The sequence below is a fragment of the Merops nubicus genome, unplaced genomic scaffold (genome assembly GCF_000691845.1).
Source record: "Merops nubicus isolate BGI_N331 unplaced genomic scaffold, ASM69184v1 scaffold12930, whole genome shotgun sequence".
NCBI classification, from domain to species: Eukaryota; Metazoa; Chordata; class Aves; order Coraciiformes; family Meropidae; genus Merops; species Merops nubicus.
In genome coordinates, this window is record NW_008582257.1 from 59,475 (window position 1) to 72,483 (window position 13,009).

The 13,009-nt window shown below is 36.1% G+C and overlaps 1 protein-coding gene across 1 annotated transcript in view; it reads right to left on the reverse strand.

The window, feature by feature from the left end:
• The window catches only part of RGS12 (regulator of G-protein signaling 12), a gene marked incomplete at its 3' end in the record, with an annotated part of 68,264 nt that extends 57,578 nt beyond the window's left edge, over positions 1-10,686 (reverse strand). Inside the window, exon 1 of the mRNA XM_008937179.1 lies at positions 8,830-10,686. Within this exon, the coding sequence (XP_008935427.1) occupies positions 8,830-10,686 (1,857 nt within the window). The remainder of the gene's footprint in view (positions 1-8,829) is intronic.
• Positions 10,687-13,009: the final 2,323 nt, after the last annotated feature.

Sequence of the window (13,009 nt, forward strand, 5' to 3'; positions counted from 1 at the left end):
AGCAGGAATCCAGAAAGGAGGGGGAAAAGCAAAATCAAAACTGAAGCTTAGGTCAGCTTTACAACATCTAGCAAATTTAATCTTCTCATGGAAAACACATTACAGTTTGTGACCTTGAGGGGAAACTAAAGGGTCTGAATCTTATGGGACAGAGATTTTGGCTGCTGTGCAGAAAAGCAGGAAGAGGGAATGGTAAAATATAAGAAAAATTCAGTATTTTTTAGTATTTTTCAGTATTTTTCTAGCTTTCTAAAAAAACTAGAAAAACACTAAAATGCCTGATCATCTACTTTTACAAAAGGACGCTTTCAAATGCTTTCAAAACTGTTTCACAATGAATGCTAATCTCACAAGAGTCACAGGCATGTGAGGGAAATAATTTTTATTTGAGGAAAAAAGCATAAGTCAGTAATTGAATATCATGAACAAAGCCCTAAAACAAAAAACATAGTTCCTGGTATGTAGTAACTTTGATACAAACTGTTTCCTCCTCTTCTTCAGGTGGAACAAGTCCACTATCCTCTGTCCTGGCCATTTAAGATAAAAGGACATGCACATGCTAGAATGGTCACTTAGGATCACTTGCAAGCTGGATTAGAAAAATTCACCAAAGCAACAGCTTGAGGAGTCTTATACAACCCAACTAAACCATATTTGCAACACAACCAACCACCATTACCCAAACAGCACCTGGCATCCTGCTCCAAAGCGTCAATTCCCCAGGTATCACCTTATACTAAAAGGTCCAATAAATTAGATTATTTTAACAAAAAATCTGTCTTTAAGTGTCTATACAACAAGTGTCAATTTGAGTACCAATTTCTAATTGTCTCCAAAAAAGCATGTAACAAATGCTGAAAGTCTTGGAGGACCATCGAACAAAGCAGTTGATGCAAGTACTATCCTGTCACCAATATGAGTCTCAAATCCTGCTCTGACAGCTTTTCCATAGCTTTAATTACACTGCAATTCCTATAATGATTTTTCTTTTTTTTTTTTTTTTGGCACCAGTATGACAAAGGATTCAAATAGTATCATTCACCATTACTGGTAAATGGATTTGATCACTTTTAAGAACATGTCTTTACTAATCAGATGATAATGACACATTACACTGCCTTCTAACCATTACAGTGGCATGTTTAATAGCAGTTAGGCCCATAATATAGTCATGAATGATGTAAAATTTCATGTAAGATCTCTATGCAGTCTAGGAAGATAGAGAAAAGAGGCTGTGCTGTCACATTGGACATCCAAGTAAATGAAATTTACTGACCACCTACATTTTAGTACTATGCTATTATTCTCTTTCCAAAAAAAAGAAGCCACATATGATGGTGGTATTTATGCAGATGGGATAGTAAGATAATTTTCTCACTATAGCTAGATAATAGCATCTTGTATTAGTTGGAAATTGCAGGGATACAGTCAGACCTCAGTGCACTAGGGGGAAATGTGGAGAAAATTACAAATACACATGTAACATTTGGTTCCAAATCATCCTGAACATTAGGTGGGCATTAGCTGGGAAGATTAAGTCAGTATGGCCCAATAATCAGTAACAATCAAAAAGACTAATGAAAAATCATCAGGAAAGCAAAAGAAATCAAGAAATTAGCTTTATGAATACATTGTCTGCCCACAAATTTTAAAAACTGCCTATAATTCTGGCCAACCTGTCTCAAAAGTTATAGTAGTACAACTAAAGGAGGAAGATTACAATTATAAAGACACTGTTGCATTCAAGGAGACTAAGCTGACTTCTGCTTGGAAAGTGATTGATTTGTGGTTGAGGTTTAAAACAAAATAAAATTACTAAGAATAAATAGTAAGATAAGATAGTACAGTATTTCTCATGACAAATATTAGCAGGTATGAAATGAAAATATATGGAAAGTACAATTATATTGTTTTCCTTCCACACTATTAAACTGCAGAATATATAACCAAGTGACACCAGGAAATACGACTGAGTTTAAGAAACAAAAATTTCAAGAACAAAGGTTCACAAAGGTTATTTTGCACAATGATGTTGATAGTGTCTCTGCCAGAAGAAAGTCTCTAAACCATGTGCTGCTGAAAATTAGAAGGATATATATTTCACTGCTTCTCTATGGTTTTTCTAAGCAGCTGCTCCTGGCTGTTGTCCAAAATAGGATATTGACATCAGTTTGGGATATTTCATCTGATACAAATGGATCTTTTTCCTGATCAGTTACAAAGTAAGCATTAACCTTCAATGCTATGTGCTATGCGAAGAAGTAAAATAATATATGAACAGGTATTGTATGAAGTATTAACAATAGAGACAGGAAAACATACACTACAATTACATAAAAGCTTAACCAGGAAATCAGCATAAAATTTTGGTCACTCAGCTCAAAAGAAGAATTTAAACTAGAATAGTTTCTGGAAAAAATTACTGAATTTATCCAAATGAGAACATTGCTTCCTGGAAGACTAAAAGACTAACTGCTTTACGTCAATGAAAAAATGGAAATTATTTCTATGCATAAACAAAAAGGTAAACACTGAAGAAAGAGTCACTTTCACTACAGGAGGCACTAGCAGCAGGAGAAACGGGTATATGGTGGCCATAATTAGATTTCAGACTGGGAAAAAAGGTCTCTGCCATTGTAGCAGGGAGGGACCATTGGTCATGTAGCAGGCAGGGTTGAAGGGAAGGCGAACACATATTTCAGTGGTATAGCTGCTAAACGTATGGATGGCATGATAATACACAGCTGCCTAAAAGAGCTAGAATTTGGTGTGATGATGAAGAATATCCTGCTCTGGTGCTATTTTTTGCAAACATTCATGTCTTAATGGCCATTTTGTTAATGGGATTAGTTTTCAAGTCTTGCTCTTGAGGCTTCATTTTTTCATGTTTCTGTTTAGACACTTAAGTTTTAGCAATTCTGTATTTATTTTCATTAATGAAAGACCTTTATTTCATATTGTTCTACTTCTTCTCCAGTGAAGAACTGGTACTTTAGAGTTCCTTTTCTTCTCTAAGTCTTCTCAACTGCAAGGAATTGAGATCTATACTTCTATAACAGAAAGATCAGAAAATAATTTTATAATACTTTATCTCAGAGCTTCTAGATTTAAAACTTAAAATAAGGTCATTTTTCATTATTTCAGTTCATTCTGTGTTAATTAATTTTCTCAATACTATCTTTTTCATCGTTCCTTTTAATTTTTCAAGATGCTATCTTCTCCTGTGACTTTGCAACTCAAAACTGGTTCTGAAATGCTTAGATGCCTGCATCTCCTCTTAATCTAGAAAACATTTAAATTCAGGTGTAATGAAAAATTCTAAATCTCTAGCGCATAAATTTGAAATAAGAAAATTTTACAAAGTCAACATAGCTCTACAGACATTTACTGTCTGGATTTTATCTAGTTTATTTTTCAGAAAAATGCACCCAGCATTATTGTGGCATTTTAGATATTTTTAAAGATACTAGAACTTATGTCTTTTTTAAATCATTATTTTAGAAGATTACAATACATATGAGAAAACTGTATGAAGGTATTAAACATTTAATTGGCTTTCATTTTCTTAGAGAAAAATGTATCAGAGGACCTATTTCCTAAAATGCCTCTTTGCAGATTAATTAACATTAGCACGTTCTTCAGCCTAGCTTGGTGTTTGAGATTTTAGCCAACTTCTCTTTAAGGTCTATACGTGCATCCCATATCAGATCAAAGCCTGTAATTCCAGAGGTTAACAACAAATTGTACTGTGTAAGAATAGCAATCCAGCTGCCATTAATTCTGCTTTATAAAACAGCTGGGGTGGAACAATTTAAGCTAGTGAGCAAACAGAATTATAGAGGAAAGGGAAAAAAAACATGTAATTATACAACAAAAAAAAAAAAAAAGAAAAAATGGGAACCATACAGCTTTGCCAACATTGTCTTTGAATCTGAAATATCTGCCCTTCATCATCCAGTTACGAACACTAAAAACTATAGTTCTTGGATTCGAGCAAATTATACATTTTCACCAAAAATACTTTCCATTTTCACCTTGAACAGAATATCTTTGTCAGTAATACTTGCTTTGGAAACAGGCAACTCTGAAGTGGTTACAGGTAAACTTCTGAACGAAAGAGAGTAACAAAAATTGTAATACAGAAAATATATTAGGAAGGAAAGATACACTGGTGAACCCCACAGTATTTCTTACCTGTCTTCTACTTTTTTACAATATTTTCAGTACCTTAAGTCATGAAGGCTACAAAGCAGTTGATCTGGTTCTTTGCTTTAATAAATAAATAAATAAATAAATAAATAAATAAATAAATAAATGAATTGCAATACTATTGGCCATTGAGTCTCAAAAAATGAAATTATCTATTTTTCTTCCTCTAAAATCTACAAATAGGATCTGTTTAGGAATTCATATTCTTCACGAGCACAAACAATAATGCAGTCAAGATAGGAGCCTTACAACAAATGTGAAGCAGAAAAGGGTTTCTAAAAACCAATACCCAAGATTTCATAAGGCTTTTTAATTACTTTTTTGTAGATTTGTCATACTCACTTGGAATAAACCTAGCACCAAAATAGTAGTTACTAAGCTCAGGTTGTAAAACCCCTTGTGATCGTAAATGCTATACTTGCCTCCACAATAAAAAGTTTTTCTATTTTTTTATAAAAAAAAGAATAATATGAGGTCAATGCCTAAGATTCTGTCCGAATGGAGAGAAAACTCAAAGCCTAAACTGAGTGTTATGAAGCCCCCCAGTGGAAAAGAGTATTTTACCAGTATAATTTAATTTAAAACAGTAACGAGCAGACATATTTTTGGCCAGGCACTAGCTTGAAAACAGAGAGTGAGGACTGAACAAAATCAAACGTATTATATTAATTTAGTCTAGAGAGAAAGGAATGCTTCCCTGTTCAGCAATTTCTCAAGTCCCTTGCCAATCCTAACATCCCCTGATGTTTTCAGATTGCTTACGGTGCTTTTCTCTTGTGTAACACAAAATCATGCAAAAGGGTGAGTAGCTAAGTGACTGGAACTTTGTGGGATGCTGAAGAAAGTGGAAATAACAATGTGACAGCAAAGGTAGTACACTGGAAAAGGAACAATGAAGGAAAGAACAGGAATTGTTCCATTCCCACTGAAACCATAACCAGGGTCTTCATTTGCTAGTCTCATAGACTTCATGAACCCACATACCTGGACCCAGTATCAGCTTTATAGCTGATATGGCAGTTGAGAAGCTTCTCACCACCAGAGATCTTCCTCAGTTGTTTTGAGCCTGAAAGCCTCTTTACCTTCCCCTTATGATCAGCCTTTTCAGTGAATTTCAGTAACATCATCATGCCCTCCACTACCTGTTTTAGCCTCAGGCTTATAGAAGTCAAGGACACCCAAAAAAAATCTCATAAGATACTTCAGTAGAAACCTATTCACATTAAACTTTTAAAAAACTCAGCAAACAAAGTTCAGTACAGGAAGCAATTATAGAGGTGCATAGGGCCATAGATACCTTCCAGTAAATCTTGGAAGAGGTGACAGAGAAACAAAACTTCCCTGATTTAACTTCTCTTCCCACATACATCAGCCATTTTAAAACCCCAAGGGGGGGGGGGAGACAAAAAAAAAACAAACAAACAAACAAAAAAAACAACAAACAGCAATTGTGAAAACAAATTCAGTAATTTAGGAATAAATTCCCTACAATATTTTAAAGTAAAACTAAACCCTCATGCTGTCCAGTAACATTTAATCAAATTAGGTATTTTTTTCAACTATTCACGCATATATTGAATTTTAAAATTATTTGTAGCCATGTAAAGAATATTAATACTTTTAAAGTTTTTGCCAATTATTACAAAATTAACCACAATTCTAATTTGTGATCTGAAAACATCATCATTAAAGGGACTACAACAATAAAGGGAAAACTTCCTTGCACCCTGACACCTGAAACACCATAGTTATTCCTACCAATAAGAAACACTTCCCAGGTTCTGTTCTGAAAGTGTAACTTTAAATAGATACATTCACTAGCTCTTTATCACATCTGCTCTTGTGTCTTGTACAATTCACAAATGCTTTATCAGTGCAGCTATAAAAGCAGGAAAGAGTTTATGCCCCTCTTGCCCCCCACTAGCACAGCATATTTTCCTGTATTACATGCTGTGATGATGACCATTTAGCTGCACAGCAGTTCTGCTAGATCAGAATTGCACCCAGGAACTCATGTCCTTTTCTCAGTGTGTAATGAAAGCTCCAGTGAAGACAGTATGTAGTATGGATGTGCAGAGTCCATTAGAAAAACTCTACCTCTGGTAACTTTTTCTCCCTTTAGTGGCTTCTGCACATTCCCACTCATATAAAATATTACCCTTCAGTACTAATGTCAAAGACAAAACCCCACTTTGATCAAAAAGCAATTTAAGGACTGTTCTGCCAAATGAAGCATTAGACTCAGCCACTAGGTTATAAAACTATGAGCATAATCCCATGTGGCCACTTTGTATACTTCATTCCATGTGCAAGATCAGTCTTTACCACTTAAAAAGGTCACAGGAAGTTAAGGACATATCATTTTCTATAACACAGCATCTCAGCCACCTGAATAATGTTTTGGAATAGACAGTCTTACCTCTTCTCTTCACACAAAGTAAAAAAGGACCCTGAATTTCTGACTAGCATTCTCTTATGAAAGCAAAGTAGTGCTCTAACAGGCAAAACCATAGATTTTTCCCTATTTCTGCAGCACCTAAAGAAGTACAGAGGTACAATCATCAGTAACGACAGCCCCTGACTATTTTCATTAAAGATTTGAGGTGAGAACATAATACTACTTCATGCTTATGAGTTACTCTGAATAATGCTAAGTGCTTGCAACTCGAGCTTGGAAATTATTTCAAGACGTTCACAAGCTTTTCTCATCAGTTAAAACAGCCTTTAATAATACTGAAAAACAAAATTAAAATGCAAAAGAGCTTCTAGTGCCTTAATGAGGAGACTAAATGCTCAAGCCATGTAGGAGCATTTTAAATGTGTCTTGCAAGCAAAATTCCTATTAATCACAGAACAGAATGTCTGTTTTATTAGTAAATAGACTTAAAGGGAAGATTAATTGGGCTATTTAGTGTTGTCACATGTATTCTGGTAGATGGTGATCTGAGTGATACAGTAGGTGACATATGTTTTTTATGAGATTCTCATTACTATATTCTTGACTTCCATTTAATAAATGTTTCAAACATTTCAGAAATTTGGTTTAGTTTTAAATCCCAGGGGGTGGCGGGTGTGGGGTGTGGAATCTAATCCATATTACTATCACAGACAACACTGCAGCCACAAACTTGTTGCAGAGACCCTGAAGGAATTTCAACAGCATCCCATGCAGCCAGCCCAGTGCCCAGAGAACACTCGGGACCAACACCCTTAATGTGGCTGCAGCAGGTGCTGCATGGAAAGAGGCCTTTGCCTTGGTCCATCAACAAAGAAATCATGAAGCATGTGGTATTCAGGCTAGCAACCAGAATTGATGGTTAGGTGGTTTGGGCAGGCAATGTTTACAAAGTGTTTCTGTTTGGATAATTTGTTTGGTTTTTGAAAAGCATGAATCACCTTGTATTTAAGATCACTTGAAATTTAATACATGATTGTGGGTCTGAAAAACATCACTGCCTGTAGTAGTCACTTCACCTTAAAAACAAACTAATGTGTAACTATTATAAATACTAGGGTTCTGGGTTTTTTTAATTTTCAGCACAAAAAGCATGCAAAAGAACATATGTGAAAGTTGTTGGCTTCAAAGTCCAAGAAAAACAATGCAAAATAATTTCTTTCTACATCAAACCCAAAATGTTTTGAAGTTCTGCATACTAATCCCCCAAAAGTCCAGGCTTGAGTGTCACACTAACGCAAAGATTTTGCTTATAACTGCTTATAACAATTCTGCTACTAACTCTTGTAGTGTAGGACCAATGCCCTCCACTTTACTAGAATCCCATTTATCAACAATAGACTCCCATGAGATCAGTTCCTTCCACAGCAAAAGGTGTATGTGACAAAGGGAATGGTATGTAATTATGTTGCATACCCCTCCCACACTTTCTATTTTTTAAATCTTCTTACTTTGGTTTATAGAAGCCTAATGGTAGACAAAACAGGCAGATAAAGCAGTAATTTGGAATAAAATTTTAATTACAGCTTACTGGCAGAATGTTAGATTTGTGACCTAGTAGTGAACACTATAGTCACCACTATCTTTTGATGTAGGTCTAAGGCTACTTCTATCAAGAGATTTGCTGCAGTTAATTTTTATAATTAAATTGTCTTATTTACTGAAAGTTAGAAGTGTGTAACAGGAGTTTTTTTATTAATGATTAGACTACATTTCTATAAAAGTGGATATCACTAAAATAATAACATTTTCAAGCCAGCTTTTTATAAAAAAAACGAACTAGACTTAAGATCCAGGCTGTTCCCATTCTTTTGCTGCTGGAGGTCAGAAGGAACTGAAGTTGCTAGAATGTCATGTCTCCTTTTATTGCAATGCCACTGCAACATTTGGAAACAATGAACAAGCAAGAAGAAATGTGAGAAAGCTCTAACACAGACAACACTTCCAGCAGAAGCACAATTCCAGAGCTGCACTCAATTAAACAAGACTATGCAAAGTCTCTGCAAAGGAGAAAGAACCGTATTATTTTCTTCATGTGAACTTTTTGAAATTATACTATACATTTTTAAGTTTTACTATGCAAATATCATGGTGTAAAAATACCGCAGGCTGTTAGGTTTGGGGGCTATTTTAGTTTTTAGGAACCAGTATCAACATATCCTTACCTTTTTATCTTCTTTAGACTTCCTAATACTGTGCGGAGGGACAAACTTGTTCTGCATGCAAAACATCTTCTTAGACCATTCATTTTTATGAGATTTTAACTGCGGCTGAGCAAAGCTGCCATCAACTCTGTATCTGTCAGCTGGAATCTTACTCATTGGCGGGGGAAGGGTCCCACAGTTAACACTTGACCAGCCGTCCGTGGAGTCGGTGTACGACTCCTGGTCGCTCGCGTTCCCCTGCTGCCATTCCTGCAGAACGTGCACGGGCAGCCACCTCTGACTGCCTGTGCCTGCGGGGTGCTTCTTTGAGGGGGGTACCGAATTCCGGGAGGAAACCAGTGGAACCTCAATACGAGCAGAAGGACTTAGGTGTTTGCTTGCATTTTGGGACTTCTCATTCTGAATTACTTCTAAAGGAATGTTTCCTTCTTGGTCATGACAGAAACCATTCCAATGGGAAGAAGGCTGATTTTGTCCTCTTCCTACTGGATTTTCCCACATGCTGTTAGGAATGTGTTTACTTGGATTGCTCCCTAAATCAACCACCAGAACCCTATTATTCTTTTCTTCTTGGTTAAAGTTTCCAATTCCACTATCACTGTTACTGCTTGTACTATTATTCTGATGAGCATCTGCATCACCATCCAGAAAAGCCCTTGCACGCATTCCCTCTATCAGTTCCCCCATATCCCTGTACAGGACAGAAATAAACTGAAGAACAGGTAGAGATGATGTTGGAAACTCTAGACAGCCGTTTGTGTCTGGATCTGCCGTACATTCCAGTCCAAAACGTCTTGCTATGCCCTGGTGAATTTTATGATGAAATAATTCAGGATCCACCATAAAAACGTGGCAAGATGTCCTCAGAACCCCTTCATCTTCCTGAGCCAAGCTTGCATCATCATTTGTCTGCATTGTAACTAGTCCAAAGAATCTTCTATCATCTGGGCAAACAGCACTGAATGCCAGTTTCTCTGCAGGATATTCTGCCACTACACCTGACTTGTCACTGCAGAGCTGAATACAGTCATGCATGATCTTCATCATCACTAGGGAATGGATTTTTTGTTCCGCCCGCAGACGCCTCATGCACCCACGAATGGCCTGCAAACTCTCGTTTTCCAAATTCGAGGTTGTGGAAGGAAGTTCAATTGAACCTAGGTAACCTACAATCATGGCAACGTTTAAAATGCTTGCATCTAATCCAAAGTCTTCTGCACCCTCCAGTCCAATTCTAAACACTGAATCATCGTTCAGGACTTTGGATATTTCTTCCTTTGACAGCAGGTTTGGATTGCTCACAGTTTCATTGCCAGTTTCAAATCTAATAGCAGCAGAAGCTGAGAACGATCTTTGCTTTGGTGCAGAATTATCTGAGTTACCAGCACAAAGAGTAGGATTCTCAAAGATCATGTTGAAAATGCCACCAGACTGCATTTCCTCAACAACTTTCTCTGCTCTGTTTATACCTAGAGCTTTAGAGTCAGGCTTGGGTTTCAGCCACCCCTTCCCATCATAAAATCCAACTTCTTCATCACTCGAACATGAATCTATATGACTAATCCCTTCGGCAATGACCATGTGCAGGACTCCAGAACATTTTCCTATAAGTTTCACTACATCTTCATGAGAGGCCTTTTTCACATTGATTTCATTCACTGCAAATATTTGATCTCCTGCTTTAAGGCCCACATAATCTGCAGGGCTTCCTTTCATAACACAACTAAGAACACACGGAGCTTGTCCAGAAAGGGTAAACCCATAACCTGCTCTTCCTCTAGCAACTTCCACGCTTCTTATCCGAGGAGGAGCATGCATGTTGAGTCGACGTTTGACCGTTTCCCCTGGTCTATACATTTTGGGCTTTTTTTTTCTGAAATAGGAAAACTTTTAATTAGTCCAGTTTTTTGTCATGTTGCAAGAGTTTCACTCCTTCCTCTGATGAAGCTCTAAAGAAGGAAAGAAAAAAGACATTTTAATTCTCAATCATATTTCAGGTTTTTTAGTACTCAGTATTCCCTTTACTGGTCAGAAATATTTCTAGTGAACTCTACCAAAAACTATTGCTAAAGAATAAATATAGCACTCCAAACAATTTGGAAGGAACAGGTAGCACAGTCCTAATTTTACTGATATGAAAGCAGTAGCAAATGCAAACAAAGTGGGTGTCCAAAATGACAAAGTAACTGAATGGCAAAGTAAAGAACAGAATCTAAGTCTTCTGAAGTACAGTCAGTGTTCTTACACTACAGCACATTACATCTTCCCCAGCATTACAAACTTCTGGCTTACTGCACCATTGCAATACCACCACATTTTACAGCACAGTGAAAATCTTCGCTGACACTCACCTATCCTTTCCCAGCAACATAAAAATTAGAGCTCAAGTGTATCTACTCAGGTATAGTCAACCCTTCTTTATACACAATGTACAGAAAAAGGTACCAAATGGATCCATGTAAAACAAGTTATAGAAATTACCCCTAGAATTGCCTGTATCTTTACTCTGATTGTAAAGCTTAAAACAAGCATCTCAAACTCCAAATTTCACACATATATTTCAGCTACATATGCAACAACAAATGGGCATTCAATCATGTATTAGGCCAAAAGGATCCAAAATCAAATTTACTGTGACACTAATCAATTAATCTACTCAAAAATCATTTGTCAGAAAACAAACACTATAAAGAAATGCATTTCAGTCATTCCAACATCCATGTGTTCTAGTTTAGCTTAAAAATTAATTTTTTAAAAAAAAAAGATGAAAATAAAAAGGAACTCCACATGCTGCCAGTATTAATCTAGCCATGGCTTTAGAATTAAGATAAAGCAGATTTATATGAACAGCAAGAAATAGTAGTTTTCATTACATTTTGGTGCTGACACTGAAGGCTGGATGTCTTGTTCTAATTATACTTGGGTAAATTCCCTTGGTTTAGAGATATTTCCTCTACTAGGCAGGTTAAAATGCATTTAAAAATATTTGAACACAAAGAATAGAAATGACAACTTGTTCAACTTTTGAAGCCATGCCCTTGCTGCATGAGGTGAATTCTTACTTCCACAGGCCAAGAGGATGACTAACTGAAATAACTGGGGGACTACAGCTACATAAAATTGCAATAAACTTATTCTGAGCAAGTGAGAACCAATCTGAAAATAATTACTGCTCTGAGGTGGTGCACAGGCTAATCCATAACTCAGTTACACTGTAGCACGCTTTAAAATGTATAGGGTACTTGAAAGCAAGTATTTTGTATAGGTGGGCAAGATGCAGGTAACATTTTAGATAAATAGATATACAAATATACATATATATGCACACACACAGAGACATACATTTGTTTATTGTATCTAAAGTGTTAAATCAGTGGTATCTAACCCACTATGTGCAAGGAAGAAAAATGACCAAGAAATCCTTCTAACATTGCTCTCAGCTACAGAAATAACAATAAAAACCCACCCTCAAAATGTGATGCAATCACATGTGATACACACTACTTTCACAGTATTTCTGCCTGGGACAGAACAGAAGAGCCATGGCTTCAGACATTCCACAGAAAGAAAATGAAGACTTAAAAAAAAAAAAAGAAAAAACACCACAACCAAACCCAAAAAAAGCCACTAAAATACAATTTAGGATCAAAGCCTTAACTACTTACCTATATATGAGCTGTTTGACTACAAAATTTAAAATAATTTTTTTTTACAAAGGAAAAAACTGTTTTTTCTTGAATATTCTGCTAAATACTCAACTACAGGATGTGATTCCCTTAGGATCCTTCTAAAATCTAAATAGGACAGCCTTCAAGATACTAGAAGACATTCACCTGGCTTTACTTTTGGGTTTTAGTTGGTTGGTTGGCTGTTTGTTTGTTTTTTTTTTTAACAAAGGGACATCAGGTTTTTGTCTCCATGGTGCAGCTGTGACTGTTCAGTGTAGTATGGTTTTTGTAAATTGTTTTAATATAGCAATTATCTAGCTTCAATAATAACAGTTCCCCTATAATTTGAGAAAATAGCGTTAAGAAGTAATGAAACTTCATATTTAACCTTTGAATGGAAATCATAACATCAGAAATACTTTGCAAACATTTAACCAACTCTCAGATTGCTGTAAAAGACCCTTGTCAACTTGCATCCAGTCTGAAACCTAAAAGATAAACTGACCTTTTCC